We start from the raw sequence: 20,128 nt of genomic DNA on the forward strand, positions 1-20,128 counted from the left end.
ACACACATGATTGTATGGAATATTTGACCCAAAATTTTACCGCAAGGCCTGACATCAGTGACAACCCACTGGAAGATGTAGAACTTACGTTCTACACGGACGGTAGTTGTCATAGACAGTCAGACTCGGGAGACTTGTGTACTGGATACGCAGTCGTAGATGACCAAGGCACCATAGAAGCGGAACCGCTAAGCCCACCTCACTCAGCCCAGGTTGCTGAACTGGTCGCCCTAACCAGAGCATGTGAATTGGCTAAGGGCAAATCAGCCAATATCTACACCGATTCTAGATACGCATTCGGGGTAGTCCATGATTTCGGAGCCCTATGGCGCCTCAGAAATTTCATGACGGCAGCTGGTACACCGGTAGCGCATGCAGCTCACATAAAAAGGCTTCTAACAGCGATACAGGAACCCGACAGAGTGGCTGTTATCAAATGTAAAGCACACACATATAGCCAAGACCCAGTATCACTTGGTAACAGCCGAGCAGACGAAGCTGCTAAATTAGCAGCTGCTACCCCCAGACAGACAGACACCACACAACTGATGGTATTTAATACCATCAACACACAGAAGTTGTGTGAGATGCAAAATTTGTGTTCCACACAGGAAAAGGCAGTCTGGAAGGCAAAAGGATATGGCCAGGAGTCCTCAGGACTCTGGACGGATGGACACGGTAAACCAGTGGCCCCCAGAGCATACCTTCCATGTTTAGCTGAGGGAGCCCACGGGCTGACTCATCTGGGCAAGGAAGGGATGTGCAAGTTGGTAAGAGCATATTGGTGTGCCCCAGGATTTTCATCTCATGCGAGTAAAAGGGCAATGTCATGCCTTACCTGTCTGAGAAAGAACATCGGAAAGGCAATACCTACAGAACCATCTCATATCCCACCTGCCGGCGGCCCTTTCCAGGTAATACAGATTGACTTTATTCAATTACCCCCTTGTCGAAATTTGAAATATGTACTTGTTTGTATAGATGTTTTCTCAAATTGGGTCGAAGCATTTCCGGCGGCCACAAATACCGCAATGTTTACTGCTAAGAAAATTGTGCAGGAATTTGTATGTAGATATGGTATCCCTAGAATTATCGAAAGTGATAGGGGTACCCATTTTACAGGTGATGTCTTTCAAGGAATGTGTAAATTGATGGGAATTGATAGCAAGCTGCACACTCCATACCGTCCACAGGCGAGAGCGAAAGTGGAAAGAGTGAACAGCACTATTAAAAATAAACTGAGTAAAGTGATGGCAGAGACAGGATTGACATGGCCAGAAGCTTTACCCATTGTACTGTACAGCATCAGAACCACTCCCAGGTCCCCTCTTAATCTGTCTCCCTTTGAAATCTTGTTTGGTCGACAACCGCATGTTATGATTAACCCTCAGGATGATTTGAAGTGTAACAATGAAGTGACTGTAAAATACTTGATTAACATGAGTAAACAGTTGAGGAATCAAAATGATAATCTGAAGTTAGTGATTCCTGATTTACCAGATAGTAATTGTCATGACACTGAACCTGGGGATTATGTAATGATACGGAATTTTCTACGCTCAGGTTGCCTTATTGACAGATGGGAAGGACCATACCAGGTCTTATTGACTAGCACTACAGCATTGAAGGTTGCTGAGAGAGAGACTTGGGTTCATTCGTCCCACTGTAAAAAGGTTGCTGATCCAGAGAGGCCCCGTGATAAGGAACAGACGGTAGAGGTTGTATCACTGGAGTGTCTGTTCCAGGAAGATTGAGGCGGCACCTGAGCATTGAAAATCACAAGACCAAAAGCAGTTGTCGATCCCCTGTTCCCTTTTATTGTTTTTCTCCAACTTCCCATCCCCTCTCCCTCAAATTATTTGTTTTCCCTCTTCTCATTCTTCTCCGTTTCCTCCTACAAGATGGACTTGCCCCAAGAGACTGTGATCCGGATTTTCCTGTTGACCATGATGTTGACCAGAGCAGTCTGTTCCGGCGAGAGTACCATGGAGGTCGAGAGAGGTTCTGGAATGGGTTCTGATGACAGAGATGGAGGCGTAGTTTTCCAAGAACAACATAATCAACAAGCAAAGGCGAGTATCAGAAAACGATCCGATAGCATTGACCATAGAAGGAATTGTGAAGGATTATTAGCTGAAGAAAACTGTATCTGTCGGCTCTGTAACAATGTCATTGAGGATGGGTGCATAAAGAAATGCCAATCCAGTTTTAATATCCATATGGACCGGCATCCATTGAGTGACTATCACTCCTTAGTGGGTAGTGTGTTAAATAAAACAGATTGTTGGGTATGCTCTCAAGTACCTCAAGGTCATAGCAAATCAGGGCTAGTACCATTTCCTTTAACGTTAGGGGAGGTACTTGAGTTAAGTGGTGGGAGACCGGTGGACAGGAGGTTTAATATCTCCAGCCCTCCTAGTTTGAAGCTCCTCCAATACCATGTGGATAGGTCCCTATTATGTTTTAACATCTCCAATCCCCGAAAGCCGGGAAATTGGGAAGTGTCATGGAGTAATCAAACCATGAACTTTTCGCATAGAGCAGATAGAATGCCTACAGATACAGAGCTTATACGCCACATAGCCAGTAGAGGAAAATCTTTCCGGTATAGGTATACCTTAGGAAATAGGATTACGAGAGTTGGAGAGGTATCACCAGGATACTGTGCACATATCGTACAACCTGATACGTGTACTAAGCAGATGGAAGAATTAGGGTTAGGAGATTTCACATGGAAGGTGTGTAATATGGTTATGTCTTACTCCGTCCCATATGTTCTCCCCGATGATGCATATTTCATATGCGGGAGAAAGGCGTATAAGTGGCTTGCCCCAAACTCTGAAGGATTGTGTTATATTGGAAAAGTACTGCCTGAAGTAATGACTGTATCACATGACAAAATGAAAGACATACACCGTGTTGCCCAAACTCCTTATACTCACACCCATTACGAGCACGTAGTTAAACGACACCTGATAGAAAGAACAGAGCATCCGGCCTCTGACATGATCCATGAATCCACCGGGATTCAGTTTCTAATCGCGTTAGATATCACTCGCACCGCCAGAGGAGTGTTGAATTATAAATACATATCTGCGCTCGCCAATTTGTTAGATAATATCACTGAAATGTATGATGACACGTTTAGGTATACTGGAAGAGAACTTCATGCTTATAAAACAGAACTGGTACAGCATAGAATGGTTCTTAATTACCTCACAGCAGTGACAGGCGGATATTGTGTCACACTGGCAACACAATACGGCGTGAAATGTTGCACATATATTACGAATAGCACCGAGGACCCGGTCGAGGTCATAGACCAAAAGATGGACGATATTCTCCAACTGAAGTGGGAATTTCGCAGGAGACACAATCTCACTCTTGCTGCTGTAGGTAATGAGCTGACTAGTTGGGTGTCACGGTTGAACCCGCGAAATTGGTTCTCTGGTTTAGGAGACTGGGCTCAAGGAGTCATAATGGATGTTGGGAAGTTTCTCCTATGTATCTTAGGTGTTATCATAACGATTGGTTTGATATTTAGATGCGGTCAGGCTTTAATGAGGTGCAATCGTCGTACTAGGGTAATGAGTTTAAGGAGTGAGGAAACTGTAATTCCAATGGATTTGATTTATGACCCAAATGTAGAAACAATGATGGGATGAAAATGCGATTTCTACGGTCCGTTTCTTTCACCTGTTTTTCCGTTTCCTCCAAGGTAAAAAGACCCACTTGGACGAGGAGTTTGATGAGCCGATATACAGACAACAGATGGATTAAAGAAGAAGTTTTGACAACCTGATACACAGATTTTTGATGAACTATGCCATGGATCCCCAGTTTCCCTAGAAATTTTAAAATTACGCTAGCCCAACACTTTTGTAAATCTATGGACATTGACAGCTTTTGCTCGCACCTTATGGGCAAAAGCACAAAGAAGACTGCATTCAACAGACACCAAACAAGACCTCAATCGACGAATGTACATTTACCTGACATAGAATACCACCGCATTTACCGTAATTATGTCTTTTCTTCATTTCTACAACCCTCAGGTAATGACACACATAGTCGATAGGGAATACAGGCACAGATATCAGCAATCACATATCTCCCCCATTCATGTATCATCAACTAAAATGTGCTCCCCCATTTTGTTACAACCAAAGCCGAAAAGAGCTCGGTAAAGTTTGACAGCCCATCCACAGACCCGTACCATGGGATAAGAAGGAATTCAAATGTATACTTCGCAATACCTCGAAGCTTGATGTACCACACGTACGGCACGATGATACATGACCCCCCAAACATGGACTCATACACACATGCTTCTGCTATCTCACTAGGTCATACCCTCTTCACACCTTCTCCTCTCTCCTCCCTTACCCAACCATGGAAATGTATTAACCCCTGACATATATTTTTCTCTTTTTGAAATGTTTTAGAAGGTGGCAGTTATTGTTGACTGCCAAAGGGTGGACTGTCAAAGTCAGAAAAATATCTCTATGCACACTACCATATTTGCACCTCACACAGGTCCGTGCTGCGCATGCGTACGCTCTCCCGTACGTGCGCATACTCACAGTCGCGGGCACCCGCAGGCGCACGGTATGCGTATTTACGGTAGAGTTTATGTGATCGTAGCGTGCGACTCAATCATTACATATTTTCACTATATAATGTATTTTGTAGATCATGGTCCCTTTGATAGATTCTGAAAGTTTAGTTAACATAGCATGTTCCTGAACAGAGAGATACCTCTTTGTATTGTACGAAGGGTCTAACAGGGGTCATACAGTGGTGTTTGGTACCCATCGGAAGAGTATTTAAATAGCAATATTCCGGTGTTGGTTTGGAGCGGATTAATCGCTCGTGCGAATAGTTATGGACATAAGAAGTTTATGAACATTTACTGTATTTGCACTTACTTATCCATGCGGCGGGAAACCCAGTTTCCCTCCCACCTGAGCTGTTGGAAATAGTCACGGCCCACCTGTATGAATCAACCTATGACTTTTTGTTATAATGCGAGGAGGAATTCCTGTGTCCAATGAACAATGAGATTGTAGGGACCATTGAATTGCATTGTGTGTGGGGCATAAATAGACAGGCCGATCGCATCCAGCTCTCACTCTTCAACGGTTATCATTGCTGAAAATCGGGAGCTGGATGTCCAGAGGCGCATGCGATCGTTTCCTTTGTGCGTAAGTTTTCTCCGCAACTATATTGATCTTCTTGTTATTGTGGGCCATTTCTCTCTCTCTCTCTCTTCTCCTCTTTCTCTCTTATTTTCTCTTAAATAGTAATTGTATTATATTTCCTGTGTAGTTATCTGGTTAGGTAGTCTATGTTATATTGTAGTGTATGATTTGTATTTGTATTAATTCTTTTGCAAGTATATCATTCATAATATATATATATATTAGGCGTTGGACCCTAAGCCCAGGTATCTGTGTATTTCTTATAGTGTTAAGTATTCTCAGAGCGTCGGTGACGCTAGAACAGCTTTAAAGGTAATAAGGTTATACTGTGTTGCATTTACACTCTATCATTTCACTAGGGTTTTATTGCACAATCCACTGTTTATGGTTTAGATACAAAGGTTTAACATTGTGAGCGTCAGCGCCGCTGGTGATCTCCTCGTGGTCCCGAGCGTCCGCTACGCTATAGCGAATCATTACGTTAGTCAGCAGCCAATAGCGTGCCTGCCCGTGATCTCTTGGCTGTGAGCGAACGTGACGCTTGAGCGTCTCGACTACGGCTAAGCGATTGTTACGCAACGTGCGTACCCTTACGGTACTTCATACGTAGATAGCGTACAGTGTTCTTAGACTTCATAAAGGGTATTATATAAGATAAATATTTAGCTTTATCAGTATTCTTGGTTAGGGGGGCTGCGGAAGGAAGATACGTAGACTTACCCGCAGTAGCTGTGGAGATCTAACTCATCTCCGAACAAGGACTCTCATGTGAATGGTAGGCTTTCCACGCCTCTCCTGGAATCCGCGTCAGCAGTCCACTGGCGTAGCCACAAGCTTCTGCGTGCCGACACTGCCATAGCGGTGGTGCGTGCGTTAAGCACGCCTATTTCCTTTATGGCTTTCAACATAGAGTCCACAGAGTCCTGTATATGCTGCAGGAGTAAGACAACATCCCCCCTAGATAAGGAATCTAACCCTTCAATTAGGTTACCTGACCATTTTGCAATGGCTATAGTGATCCATGCACATGCAATAGTGGGTCTTTGGGCCACCCCAGCAGCTGTGTATAATGATTTCAGTGTAGTCTCAATTTTACGATCAGCCGTGTCTTTCAGGGAGGCTGCATCAGCAACAGGCAGTACAATTTTACGTAACAGTCTAGAGACTGATGTGTCCACTATCGGTGGAGTTTCCCATTTTTTCCTATCCTCCAGAGGAAAAGATGAGAGCAACCTTTTAGGGATCTGAAATTTCTTATCAGGACTAACCCATGGTTCTTCAAACAGGGTATTCAATTCCTTTGACGCAGGAAAAGTGACTGAGGACTTCTTTTTTACATTAAAACAAGATTCCTCACACTCCTCTGACACCTTATCAGGAATATGCAGAACAACTCTATAAGAGCCTCTATTTCCTGTGACAGAGCTGCATCCCAAGCATGACAAGCATTTTATCTGGCAGCCTGACACCCATCAGAAGTCAAGTGTAGGGGCATCGGAATAGGCGGGCAGTTCGACCGCCCAAAGATGAGAGGGGCACCAAATGTACTGTAGCAGAGGAGCGGTAGACGGTCAGGTGAAATACTGCTGCCGGCTGCTGCACTTTACACCTGACGCGCAGCGGTAGCCCTTCCTGCTTCCTGATGGTACCAGCGGCCAGCCGCACCTTTTCCATGGTGCTGTGCTGCAGCGCCACAGCCAGCATCCTGCTCCTCGCATCGCACCGCCTGCATCACCGGTGGTCCTGGGGGTGACATTTAGCGATTTAGGGGCACCAACATTAGATTATACTTTACACCCCACCCCACAACCTATAAACGTTCCAACACCCCTGGCCATGGGCACACACTGTGAGATATCTAGGTTCCTCCCCCAGGAATGAGACATTTCTCAGTTCTCTCATGTGAAGAAACAGGGGAAAGGTCCATCATTAGCCCACAGCAATGAACACACTGTCCTATGAGGCCAACTTGATACTCCAATAATATTGCATTGGACGGACATATAATAATGCTGGGCATTATGGTATGTCCATCTGATCAATATTTTAAGATTGGTCACGCATATACACAGTACGATTCGATAGCCAGAGGGGTTAACTCAGGTGTGAGTAATCAGGAGGGGGAGGGGCTGATTGAAGCAGCTGGGTGAGCCTATATAAGCAGTGACTAGACTCTTTGAGCCTGCTCTGTGGGGCTGGTCTCTTCCAAGTGCTGCTGGGATTTCTAAGTGAGAGTTGGAAACTGTAAAAAGGTGAGTTAGAATACTGAAAAAGGTGAGTTTTATAATACACAATCAGGAACACACATTTGCAGTGCCAGTAAACTTCTGGTGAGGCTGCAAGGGGCTGACCTTGTGAGTGAGTGGGTCTCTTACTTGGAGTAGCAGAGGGGCTGTGATTGTGCGGGTGTGAGGGGCATTTTTTTTTTTTTTCTTAGCAGGAGCTGGAAGCTGAGTGAAAAGGAGGAGCAGTGAGCTGGAACAACTGCAACTGCTAAGTGGAGTATAGTTGCCACAGGAGAGAGTACTACGGCTGCATAAAATAGAAGGACCAAGAACCGCACAAAGATAGATAAGTATAAGCCAGCTTAATTATTGTATAAGTGATATTGCTTGTCTTCTATTTTTTATTTTTTGCTGCTTTTTCTTTGAGTGTAACAGGGAGTTAGACCTTGCAAACAATATGGGAGGGGCTGTGATTGAGGACCTCACTCAGTGCATGTCGTGCAAGATGTATGCACACCTGGAGCTACCGGCCCAGTGTGAATACATCTGCACGAGGTGTGTGCGAACGGTTGCCCTGGAAGCCCAGGTAACTGATCTAGAGCAAACCGTTACGCGACTGAGGGAGATTCACAATCTCGAGCGTAGTTTAGACAGAACGGTGGAGGAGTTGCGGGAGGGGTCACTGGTAGAAGAGGATGATGATCAGGTAGCCAGTTGGGTCACAGTTAGAAGGAAGAAAAAGAGGGGGAGGCACGACATCTCCGAACTATCAAACCCGAACAAATTTGCCCGATTGGACGAGGAATCGGAGGATGATAGCGAAGAAATGACGGTGCCGGAGGAGACTGCTCCCTCTAGCATCCAGAGGTGCGGTCCCTCTGGCGCGGTTGGGATAAAAGATAGAGAGGTACCTAGTCAAATGGTGGTGGTAGGGGATTCTATCATCAGGAAGGCAGATAGGGCAATCTGCTACCGGGACCGTGATCGCCGTACAGTCTGTTGTCTCCCGGGTGCTCGGGTACGGCACATCGCGGACCGGGTAGATAGATTGTTGGGAGGGGCTGGCAAAGACCCGGCGGTCTTGGTGCACGTTGGCACCAATGACAAAGTTAGCGGAAGGTGGGATGTCCTTAAGAAAGACTATAGGGACTTAGGAAAGAAACTGAAGGCAAGGACATCTAAGGTAATATTCTCGGAATTATTACCAGTGCCACGCGCTAGTCCAGGGAGGCAGAGGGAGATTAGGGAGGTAAATGTGTGGCTTAGGGATTGGTGCAGGAAAGAGGGGTTTGTGTTCCTGGAACACTGGGCGGACTTCTCAGTCAGGCGCCATCTCTTTTGTCGTGACGGATTGCACCTGACTGAGGAGGGGGCAGCGGTGCTGGGGGGAAGGATGGTTAGAAGGTTGGAGGAGATTTTAAACTAGGAGCCTGGGGGGAGGGTTTAGCTAGTAACTACGGGTCATGCAGTGAGAATAGTGGGGACGGCAGTAGTAAACGAAATGGGGGAGAAGTTGGGGGGAGGGTAAGAGCAGGCGGTAAGTTTACTAACATGGGTACTAAAAGGGATTTTACCAAAGCACTAACCAATGACGATTACAGGTCATCCTTGCCACATAAGGTGAAAGATGTCCCTAACGCAAGGGAAAATACTTATCTTAGTTGTATGTATGTAAACGCCAGAAGCATTACTGGTAAAAAGGGTGAACTAGAAATACTTGCAGCAAGCAAACAGTATGATATTACAGGCATTACTGAAACTTGGTGGGATGAATCTCATGATTGGACAGTCAATCTAGAGGGCTATACACTGTTTAGGAGAGACAGACTTAATAAAAAGGGTGGAGGGGTGTGTCTGTACGTAAAGCCGTTTTTAAAACCTAATATATGGGAAGATCGTCAGGAGGGGACTGTAGACACTGTTGAGACATTATGGGTAGAAATTGCATGCGGGGAAAAAGGAACAAAAAAGTTAGTATTGGGTGTATGCTATAGGCCGCCTGGTATCAACGCATCTGATGATGAATTGTTACTAAAGCAAATTGAAAAAGCAGCAGGAGTAGGAGACATAGTAGTGATGGGAGATTTTAACTATCCAGAGATAAACTGGAAAAACGATTCATGTGATACTGCTAGGGGCAGTATGTTTTTAAACACACTAAATGATAACTACCTAGTCCAACTAATTGAGGAACCAACTAGGTACAATGCAATCTTAGACCTGGTATTAACAAACAATCAGGATTTGGTATCGGGTATTATAGTAGGGGAACCCATAGGAAACAGCGACCACAATATGGTCACATTCAATATCAGTTTCTACAAACAGCCCTATACTGGCTCAACTAGGACTTTAAACTTTAGCAAAGCCAACTTTGAAATGATGAGGGTATTTTTCAGGGATATTGAATGGGAAGGTTTGTTTGTAGGAAAAAATACTACGGAGAAATGGGAGGTACTAAAATTCCTGCTAGCTAAAAATACACTCAAATATATTCCTATGAGTAGCAAAAAAGGGAATAAAAATCATAAACCGATGTGGCTTAACAAAAAGATTAAGGAACTTATGGGCAAGAAAAGGCGAGCATTTAAAAAATACAAATCTGACGGGGATGCAGAGTCATTTCAGCAATATAAGGAATGTAACAAAAATTGCAAAAAGGAAATAAGAGCGGCTAAAGTAGAAACTGAAAAACTAGTAGCAAAGGAAAGCAAAGCGAATCCCAAAAAATTCTTTAAATACATTAATAGCAAGAGATTAAAAAAGGAGAGTATAGGCCCTTTGAAAGACAAGTTGGGAGTCTTAAGCAAAAATGATAATGACATAGCGGACACACTAAATGAGTTTTTTTCAACAGTATTCACTAGAGAGGACCCAATTCAGGGACTGACACACAATCTCAATAATGACAATATCACACTGATAGGTACTTATTTAAGCGAGGAAGTAGTCTGTGACCGATTAAAACATTTAAAGATTAATAAATCACCAGGGCCCGATGGTATTCATCCAAGGGTTCTAATGGAGCTTCACTCTGAACTGGCAAAACCACTATCTTTGATCTTTGAGGATTCAGTTATATCAGGTATGGTTCCCAAAGACTGGCGTATAGCGGAAGTAGTGCCTATATTCAAAAAGGGAAGTAAAGCTGAACCAGGTAATTATAGACCAGTTAGTCTTACATCTATAGTGGGGAAAGTATTGGAAGGTATTCTAAGAGATAGTATTCAGAAGTTCCTTGAAACCAATAAGGTCATTAAAAGGAATCAACATGGGTTTATGAAGGACAGATCCTGTCAAACCAACTTACTTGGCTTTTATGAAACAGTAAGCGCAAACCTAGATCAAGGTAAAGACGTGGATGTAATCTTTTTAGACTTTGCCAAAGCGTTCGATACTGTACCACACATGAGACTTATATACAAGCTACAAGAATCAGGGCTAGGAAGCACAATATGCACTTGGGTCAAAAACTGGTTAGATAATAGGAAGCAGCGCGTTGTGGTTAATGGATCTTTTTCAACTTGGACTGAAGTGCTAAGTGGTGTGCCGCAAGGCTCAGTATTAGGACCGCTATTGTTCAATATTTTCATTAACGACCTAACAGAAGGTCTAGAGAGCATGGTGTCAATTTTTGCAGATGATACCAAATTGTGTAAGGCTATAAATACAGAGGAGGATGCTGAGTCTCTTCAGAACGACTTAGTTAAATTAGAAGCATGGGCAGCCAAATGGAGAATGCGCTTCAACACAGACAAGTGTAAGGTAATGCACTGTGGTAACAAGAACAAAAATTACACCTACCTACTAAATGGGGTAAAATTAGGGGATTCTGTACTGGAAAAGGACTTAGGTGTCCTCATAGATAGCAAGCTAAGCAGTAGTACCCAAAGTAGGACTGCAGCAAAGAAGGCTAATAAGATATTAGCATGCATAAAACGAGGTATTGATGCTAGGGACGAGAGTATTATACTCCCGTTATATAAATCACTAGTGAGGCCACACCTTGAATACTGTGTACAGTTCTGGGCACCGTACTACAAAAAGGATATCCTGGAGCTTGAAAAGGTACAGAGGAGGGCGACCAAACTAATTAAGGGCATGGAGACGATGGAATACAAGGAAAGGCTTGAAAGACTAGGCATGTTTACATTGGAAAAGCGGAGACTAAGAGGGGATATGATCAACATCTACAAATATATAAAGGGACAATACACAGAGCTTGCGCGGGACCTGTTTTTGGTTAGATCAACACAGAGGACTCGTGGACACTCGTTTAGGTTAGAGGAGAGGAGATTCCGCACAATACGGCGTAAAGGCTTTTTCACGGTAAGGACAATACGTGTTTGGAATTCCCTGCCCGAGGGAGTTGTAATGGCGGAATCTGTCAACACCTTTAAGAATGGGTTAGATAAATTCCTATTGGAAAAGGATATCCAGGGGTATGGTGCATAGTCATGCATTATAGTTACTATAAATAGGGATTAAATGCAATGGCTGACAGCAGCATCAGTCAGAAATTTTAGTCAAATCATCATGCATAGGACACCACAAATAGGTTGAACTCGATGGACAATTGTCTTTTTTCAACCTCAGATACTATGTTACTATGTTACTATGTTACAGTATCTGGGCGATTTGACGCTATAAGGCGGATCGCCAGATAATTGTATAATGTGTGTCCAGCATTAGAATCTTAATGTCAAAAATATACATGTGTTTCCAGTTCATGTTACAATGTTAGACTGTGTGTGACAAGACTGGATTATTGGGCAACCCCACGCCAACATGTTACCTAGTGTGGCAGGTCACCTGCAATCTCTATCCATGACTATTCCTACTGGCACAGATCAGACAAATCAACTGAATATCAATTGCACACTAACATAGCATCTCCAGCTGCAGGAGCATATTGCTGCCAACACCAGAGTTATTGTCTCCTGTTCATGTGACTGTATGTCAGTGGGACTCAGACTCCCCATCAGCACTGGCACCTTTACTAAGCTGGCTATACACCTAAAGATTTATCATCCAGTCTGGGTGGTTGGAACGAAAATCTGGTAATGGATGAGACCAAATGACAATTGACCATTTGCTCCCAAACACTGAAAACAGACAAAAATGGTCAATCAGACAAATTGGTTAAATCCATTTGATTTAACCAATTTGTCTGAACGACCATTTTTGGTAGTTTTCCAGCATTTCGGAGCAAATGGTAAATTGTCATTTGCTGCCATCCACTATCAGATTTTCATTCCAACCAGCCAGACTGGACAATAAATCTTTAGGTGTATGGGCAGTTTAAATCTGGCTGGGAAATATTCCAGGTAGATTACCATTCCAGAATTCATTTCAGGGCTTTACCACTGTAGGCATACGCCCCTTTCACTCTGCCTTGAAAAACCCAGGTTATTGCACATAAATGTGCATCAACCTGGATTTTTGCTCAGTGTAAAAGGGTCTCCCCAAAAAAATCTGGTTCCAGTTACCCAGGAATCCAACCCTGGTAGCGACCAGGAATTCAAACCAGGTTGGACACAAGTAGGTCCCAGGTTAAGTGGCAGTGTAAATGGGTTACCCAGTCATCCGACCCGGGACCTGTTTACGCATGCCTACAGCCCATACCTGCATGATCGCAGTGTTGCTCGGGAGGTTGGGGGACATGGCGAATGCAGTCTGTCCTTCTATGCAGACAACAGCATTGGCTGGGAAAGGTGTGGGCCTATGGGCAGCCCAGAAGCTTCAGGAGTGCTGGGTTTGCCCTTAGCGTGACGTGGGACAGCTTCCAATGGGGGGGCATGGCCTAACGGGACAGGGGCCACATCCCGGGAGTCCCGATCTGCTGGTTTTCACGGTGCTTGGAGATGACATCATCTCCAAGTGGAAAACACTGCACCCAGGTGCAGTGTAAACGACGCCGACATGGAATATTCCTATGTTGCGATGCAGAGTAAAAGGAGTCATGTCCTGTGTCCGATCTGGCTTGGAACTGTGTTCCAAATCCCGGGTCGAATCCAAGACTTTGGTGTAAAAGTGGTAGACAACCATCGCGCCATATTTCCAGGATGCAGTGCGCTTTCTGGGTACAATGCTATTAGGCTTTTAGATTTAATAGAGTGAACAACAAGCCCCCTAATCTGCCTACTGAAGATCTCCATTGAGCAGCATGTGGCTGGTTTTCATAATAGCCAGGAGGACCACATGTACTACGTGTACACAGTACTGATGCTGATTAATGATTTGCGGAGGGGGCACAATACAGAGATATACATTATATAGCAAAAAAGTAACAGCACACCATTTGAAAATGTACTCAAATTCATTTAATAAACGACACTACCAAAAACTTTATAAGATCTAAAATAACTATAAAAATATTTATTTCATCTTGCTTGAATATAATCTCCATACAGTACTTACAGACGTAAAAATATACTGGTTAATTGACTATTGATAAAAATTAACCCTAGTGTCTATGTGTAGTGTTCATTCTAGCACCCTGCACCTAATCAGCAAAGGGGGCATATTTTAATTTTGAAGGTAACAATTTTAGACGTGATGTATCACTACAGCAGTGAAACATCACGTAGAAAATGTTGGCCTTAAAAATGAAAATATGCCCCCTTCACTGATTAGGGGCAAGGCGCTAGAATGGAAACTACAGTATGTCTGTGTGTGGGCGAGTTTGCATGCTAGGGAATTTAGAGTAAACAAAGAAGTTTCTTTTACAAAATGTAAAGTTTTAATACTGTAACACGGATGTCCCTAAAATGTATTAAATTGCTTGTATGGAATTGGTTGTATTTATATGCCTTTCTTTTTGTCTGATGTGAGTTTATTTAATGTTTGCAGAAATAAAAAACTTGATTACACTAATTTTTTATGTTTTCCCATGTTTACACCCTGTTTGTGGAACACTCCACTGAAATAATGATCTCTTTGCTAGAGGGAATTAGAGATTTGTTATGTCTTAAAAGATCTACACTTACATGAGGACATTATACTAATCGCTCTCCTAAATATTACATAGTGTGTATTCCTTACTTCACACGTGGGGGAGCTTTCAAAGAATATCTCAACGGAACATTTTTTTGGCGCCATTCTTATTCTATACCAGTTGGTGTGTCGATATATTGATCCTTTCTATTTCTTTTATGTATGGTACTCCTGGTAAGAACTTATTGTAAGAATGATCCCCTAATAAGGAAAATATAACATTCTAATATAAACTTCTTTTCACTTTTGTTTTAAACTTTGACATGCATTGCTATTATTTCAACATTGTTATTTGTTATGCTATGGTTCCCTTTATACTTATATTTATTTCTTTATGCTAGGGAATTTAAGATGGGTACACACTGGAGCGACGGGCATTTGTTCCAACATTAGAACCCAGATTGTGGACTGAACCAACTTGTTCCATCCTTCATTAGCATGCTACAGGATGCAAGCGATATTGCTAGGTTTGATGTGCAGCACATAAAACCAAGTGTCCTTCGCTAGCGACCGTGGGAGCGTGCAATCCCCTGCACACACTGAGTGATGTAGGCAATATGTTGTTACGAAATGGCATATCATGCCGACATCGCTGCAGTGTGTACCCAGCTTTAGGCTGTAAACTGTAATGGGGCAGTGACTGATATAAATGGTGAAAATATCTGTACATTGCTGTACAAATTGGTGTGGCTATATAAATAAATGGTTGTAATAATCTGAGCTCACGCTGGTTGAAATGCAAAAGGCTTGCTTGCAGTCTTACAGAAGTGCAACAGCTGATGAAATTGGAAATGCAAGCCCCCCCCCCACCGGTGGGGTAAATTTACTAAGACGGGAGCTCTATTTGAGATGGGATGTTGCCCATAGCAACCAGTCAGATTCTAGGTGTTATATTCTAGAAGGTGCTAGATAAATGAGAAGTAGAATCATAATGGTTGCTATGGGCAACATCCAATCTTAAATAGAACTCTCATCTTAGTGAATGTACCCCTATATATATATACAATGAACGTAATTTTACTTATTTTGTAACCACGCCTTTCTATCAAAGTTATCCAGGCTGAAAGGAAAACACATCTTTAGATTTGCACATATTAAGATTAATCGGAGTTTGCTTTACTCTTTTTAACTTTTTACTCCAGAAAATTAATTGCCAATTAAAATCAGAGAGCAATAAAGGTCATGGCGGATGTAATCAGGTCTGCAGATCACTCCTATTCTCTGCCATTAAACAACTTGTTCAACCCCTCATAACAGAATATCCAAACACTAAAGAGTGATTAGCCTACGTGAAAATATCTATGATACAAGACAGCCTGAGTAGAATACCTGATTAAGAGGAATATGGTTTCAAATTAACATTTATACGACTTCCTAATTGCTCCAACATAAATTAAGAAGACATAAGGGCTTTCACTAAGTAGCATGTTGTTGGAGCAATGAATTTTAAAGTTGCTGACTCTCCACTAGGAGTTTGCTCCGAGTTTCTGAGGCAGATAACTTACATTCTAACGTTAATTGTGATTTAAGTCAATAACAATTTATGCCATAGCCAAAGAGCAGACTACTGGAACGCTGTCTTTACCCAAAGTACCATTACGTATATAATGGTGCTGCACATAAAGATACTTTACTTCATTACTTATTTGCTTTTACAACATGCTTTTTATGCAGGTGAAGATTGAGCCAGGAATTAAGTTGATGGCTGTTTAACATGAAAAACAATAGAAAACACAAGCAGAAAAGAAATCATTTACAGATTGCTATTTGTAGAACAGAGGAGAGATTAAAACAAAGACATTTAGATAAACTTGCATGAAAATTTTTACAGGCTATGATCACATTGTACTAAACGAAGCATAAATAATAATGGGAATAGAAGAGGAAGCAGCGCTATAAAAAAATAAAAAAAAATAAAAAGCAGAGATAGGTTATTACTTTTTGCCCCAGATTCATACTGCAGATACTTTGATTTATTATTTGTTAACCTGGACTGTGCTCAAACCCTTGCCCTCTGCACACAGCTTGGCATTTGGAAAAAAGCAAAGTACATTGCGTACATTTATACAGACAGGACCAGTCTTGGTAACTATCCAATGATTTCTTCCCACTGTAAACTATGCCCTAATCTAAAATGCTCAGGAGATGTACTGTCTCTTGCTATCTGTCTGGGCTGCATATTTTCAACTTGAAACAAACCAAACAAATTATATATTCAAACTTCCAGTACTTGAAAATATGTTCAGATTTAATCCTCTTAGCTTTACTTCCTTTAGTAATTGGATTGATTCAATGAACTTCAATTGAAATACCAGCAGCAGCATTGCAATGTATTGCTGACTATGGTACACTGCACTCAGAGAATATATGATGGATACTGGTTGTCATGGATTAATATTGAAAAAATATGAAAACTTGAAAATGCTTTTTGTGAAGCATCCCATTTGTGAACTTTGCGGATAGAATATATACAGTATGGTCAATGCAATTTTGTATAGCAAAACATTATCCATTTGGCTTTTCAGTAAAGAAAAAATAATCTCCATGAGGTTATGGGAGTAAATAGTAATAATCCGTGGACATATAAAATACTATATCAACCAAAACAACATGGGCCTAGGGCTGGAAATATTAAAGGGTCGATACTGAGAAGGGGAGGAGAAATAACCAGTTTTATGTCGGTGTGGTCAGACGCATGTTGGTGTGTACACCCCCTGCACGATCATTCCCACCGTCTGTGTACACCCCCTGCACTAATCATTCCCACTGTCTGTGTACACCTCCAGCGCTATCATTCCCACTGTCTGTGTACACCCCTTGCACTAATCATTCCCACCGTCTATGTACACCCCCTGCACTAATCATGCCCACAGTCTATGTACACCCCCTGCACTATCATTCCCACTGTCTGTGCACACCTGCAGCACTATCATTCCCACTGTCTGTGTACACCCCCTGCACTAATCATTCCCACTGTCTATGTACACCCCCTGCACTAATCATTCCCACAGTCTATGTACACCCCCTGCACTATCATTCCCACTGTCTGTGCACACCTGCAGCACTATCATTCCCACTGTCTGTGTACACCCCCTGCACTAATCATTCCCACCGTCTGTGTACACCCCATGCACTAATCATTCCCACCGTCTATGTACACCCCCTGCACTAATCATTCCCACAGTCTATGTACACCCCCTGCACTATCATTCCCACTGTCTGTGCACACCTGCAGCACTATCATTCCCACTGTCTGTGTACACCCCCTGCACTAATCATTCCCACCGTCAGTGTACACCCCCTGCACTAATCATTCCCACCGTCTATGTACACCCCCTGCACTAATCATTCCCACAGTCTATGTACACCCCCTGCACTATCATTCCCACTGTCTGTACACACCTGCAGCACTATCATTCCCACTGTCTGTGCACACCTGCAGCACTATCATTCCCACTGTCTGTGTACACCCCCTGCACTAATCATTCCCACTGTCTATGTACACCCCCTGCACTAATCATTCCCACAGTCTATGTACACCCCCTGCACTATCATTCCCACTGTCTGTGCACACCTGCAGCACTATCATTCCCACTGTCTGTGTACACCCCCTGCACTAATCATTCCCACCGTCTGTGTACACCCCCTGCACTAATCATTCCCACCGTCTATGTACACCCCCTGCACTAATCATTCCCACAGTCTATGTACACCCCCTGCACTATCATTCCCACTGTCTGTGCACACCTGCAGCACTATCATTCCCACTGTCTGTGTACACCCCCTGCACTAATCATTCCCACCGTCTGTGTACACCCCCTGCACTAATCATTCCCACCGTCTATGTACACCCCCTGCACTAATCATTCCCACAGTCTATGTACACCCCCTACACTATCATTCCCACTGTCTGTGCACACCTGCAGCACTATCATTCCCACTGTCTGTGTACACCCCTGCACTATAATTCCCACCGTCTATGTACACCCCCTGCACTAATCATTCCCACTGTCTGTGCACACCTGCAGCACTATCATTCCCACTGCCTGTGTACACCCCTGCACTATAATTCCCACTGTCTGTGTACACCCCCTGCACTAATCATTTCAACTGTCTGTGTACACCCCCTGCACTAATCATTCCCACTGTCTATGTACACCCCCTGCACTAATCATTCCCACTGTCTGTGTACACCCCCTGCACTAATCATTCCCACTGTCTGTGTACACCCCCTGCACTAATCATTTCAACTGTCTGTGTACACCCCCTGCACTAATCATTCCCACAGTCTATGTACACCCCCTGCACTATCATTCCCACTGTCTGTGCACACCCCCTGCACTATCATTCCCACTGTCTGTGTACACCCCCTGCACTAATCATTCCCACAGTCTGTGTACACCCCATGCACTAATCATTCCCACTGTCTATGTACACCCCCTGCACTATCATTCCCACTGTCTGTGCACACCTGCAGCACTATCATTCCCACTGTCTGTGCACACCCCCTGCACTATCATTCCCACTGTCTGTGTACACCCCCCTGCACTAATCATTTCCACTGTTCCTCTAAATACATAACAATTGCACAATTTTGCGTGAATGCTAGAAATACAATTTTAATACTTATGATGATGGGCCTATATTCATGTGATGCATGGAGCTGTAGCTCTTTCGTCCCATTGTTAATCTGGCCCTGATACCAACCACTTTGTTTAATAAACTTTAAATGATTGCTCAAGAAATAAGAGTTACCTTACTACCGTAGGATACAGTTCAGAGGTGTAGATGTAAACAACATTGAAGGCAGCGCTGACTGACAATTTTCCAAGTAAGGCGAGGACTGCTGGATTAAGGTAAAAACCTGAAGGAAGAAATAAATGAAAAGCATTTAGAATATCAGACAATGGGAAACAGTATGGTTTGATGAGTACATGAAACATTTCTTATTGTATGTACAGAGAAATAATGTGCCTTTCCTATAGCATAATTCATCTCTTTGTTTGTATTACTTCTTAATGTAACTATAACAAAAAGGCAAAAAGGTATTATAATTGAAAATAGCTTTTAAAAGAACAAAGCATTTGTACTTGATATTACTTGTATTGCATATGAATGTGTCAGAAACTCACAAATGAGATATGCCTATGGCGGCAATAACCCCATATTTTGAAAATACAGATGTGTCCTCCTCATACACCTATCCTTTATGTGCCATATGGCGCAATAAGCTTGCGTGATTCCCATGCTGTGCACTTTTGCCTCAGTTTTGCGTTTCAGTTTGCATATAGGGCCTAGTTCAAGGTTCATTGCAAAAGCAAAATCTTTCTCTAATGGGCAAAACCATGTGCACTGCGGGTGGGGCAAATATAAAGTGTGCAGAGTGATTTAGATTTGGGTGGATTATATTGTTTCTGTGCAGGGTAAATACAGTCTGCTTTATTTTTTCACTACAATTTAGATTTCAGTTTGAACACACCCCACCCTTATCCAACTCTCTCTGCACATGTTGTATCCGGTCTACTACGGCATACCAGTGCTCAGGATCCTGGCGCTGGGATCCCGACCGCCGGTATGCAGGCAACGGGGCGAGCGCAAAAGAGCCCCTTGTGGGGTCGCTGCGCTCGCCACGCTGCGGGCACAGTGTCGCGCCACGCTATTTATTCTCCCTCCAGGTGTGTCGTGTTCACACCAAGAGGAAAAATA

General features: G+C 43.1%; 1 protein-coding gene across 3 annotated transcripts in view; it reads right to left on the minus strand.

Moving 5' to 3' along the window:
- Positions 1-20,128, minus strand: part of LOC135056445 (solute carrier family 22 member 15-like) — a 469,036-nt gene that overhangs the window by 171,015 nt on the left and 277,893 nt on the right. For all 3 annotated transcript variants that reach the window (XM_063961635.1, XM_063961634.1, XM_063961636.1), the window contains exon 9: positions 19,178-19,286. In XM_063961635.1, coding sequence (XP_063817705.1) covers positions 19,178-19,286 — 109 coding nt within the window. The remainder of the gene's footprint in view (positions 1-19,177; positions 19,287-20,128) is intronic.

This window comes from Pseudophryne corroboree, chromosome 3 (genome assembly GCF_028390025.1).
Source record: "Pseudophryne corroboree isolate aPseCor3 chromosome 3, aPseCor3.hap2, whole genome shotgun sequence".
Classification (NCBI taxonomy): domain Eukaryota; kingdom Metazoa; phylum Chordata; class Amphibia; order Anura; family Myobatrachidae; genus Pseudophryne; species Pseudophryne corroboree.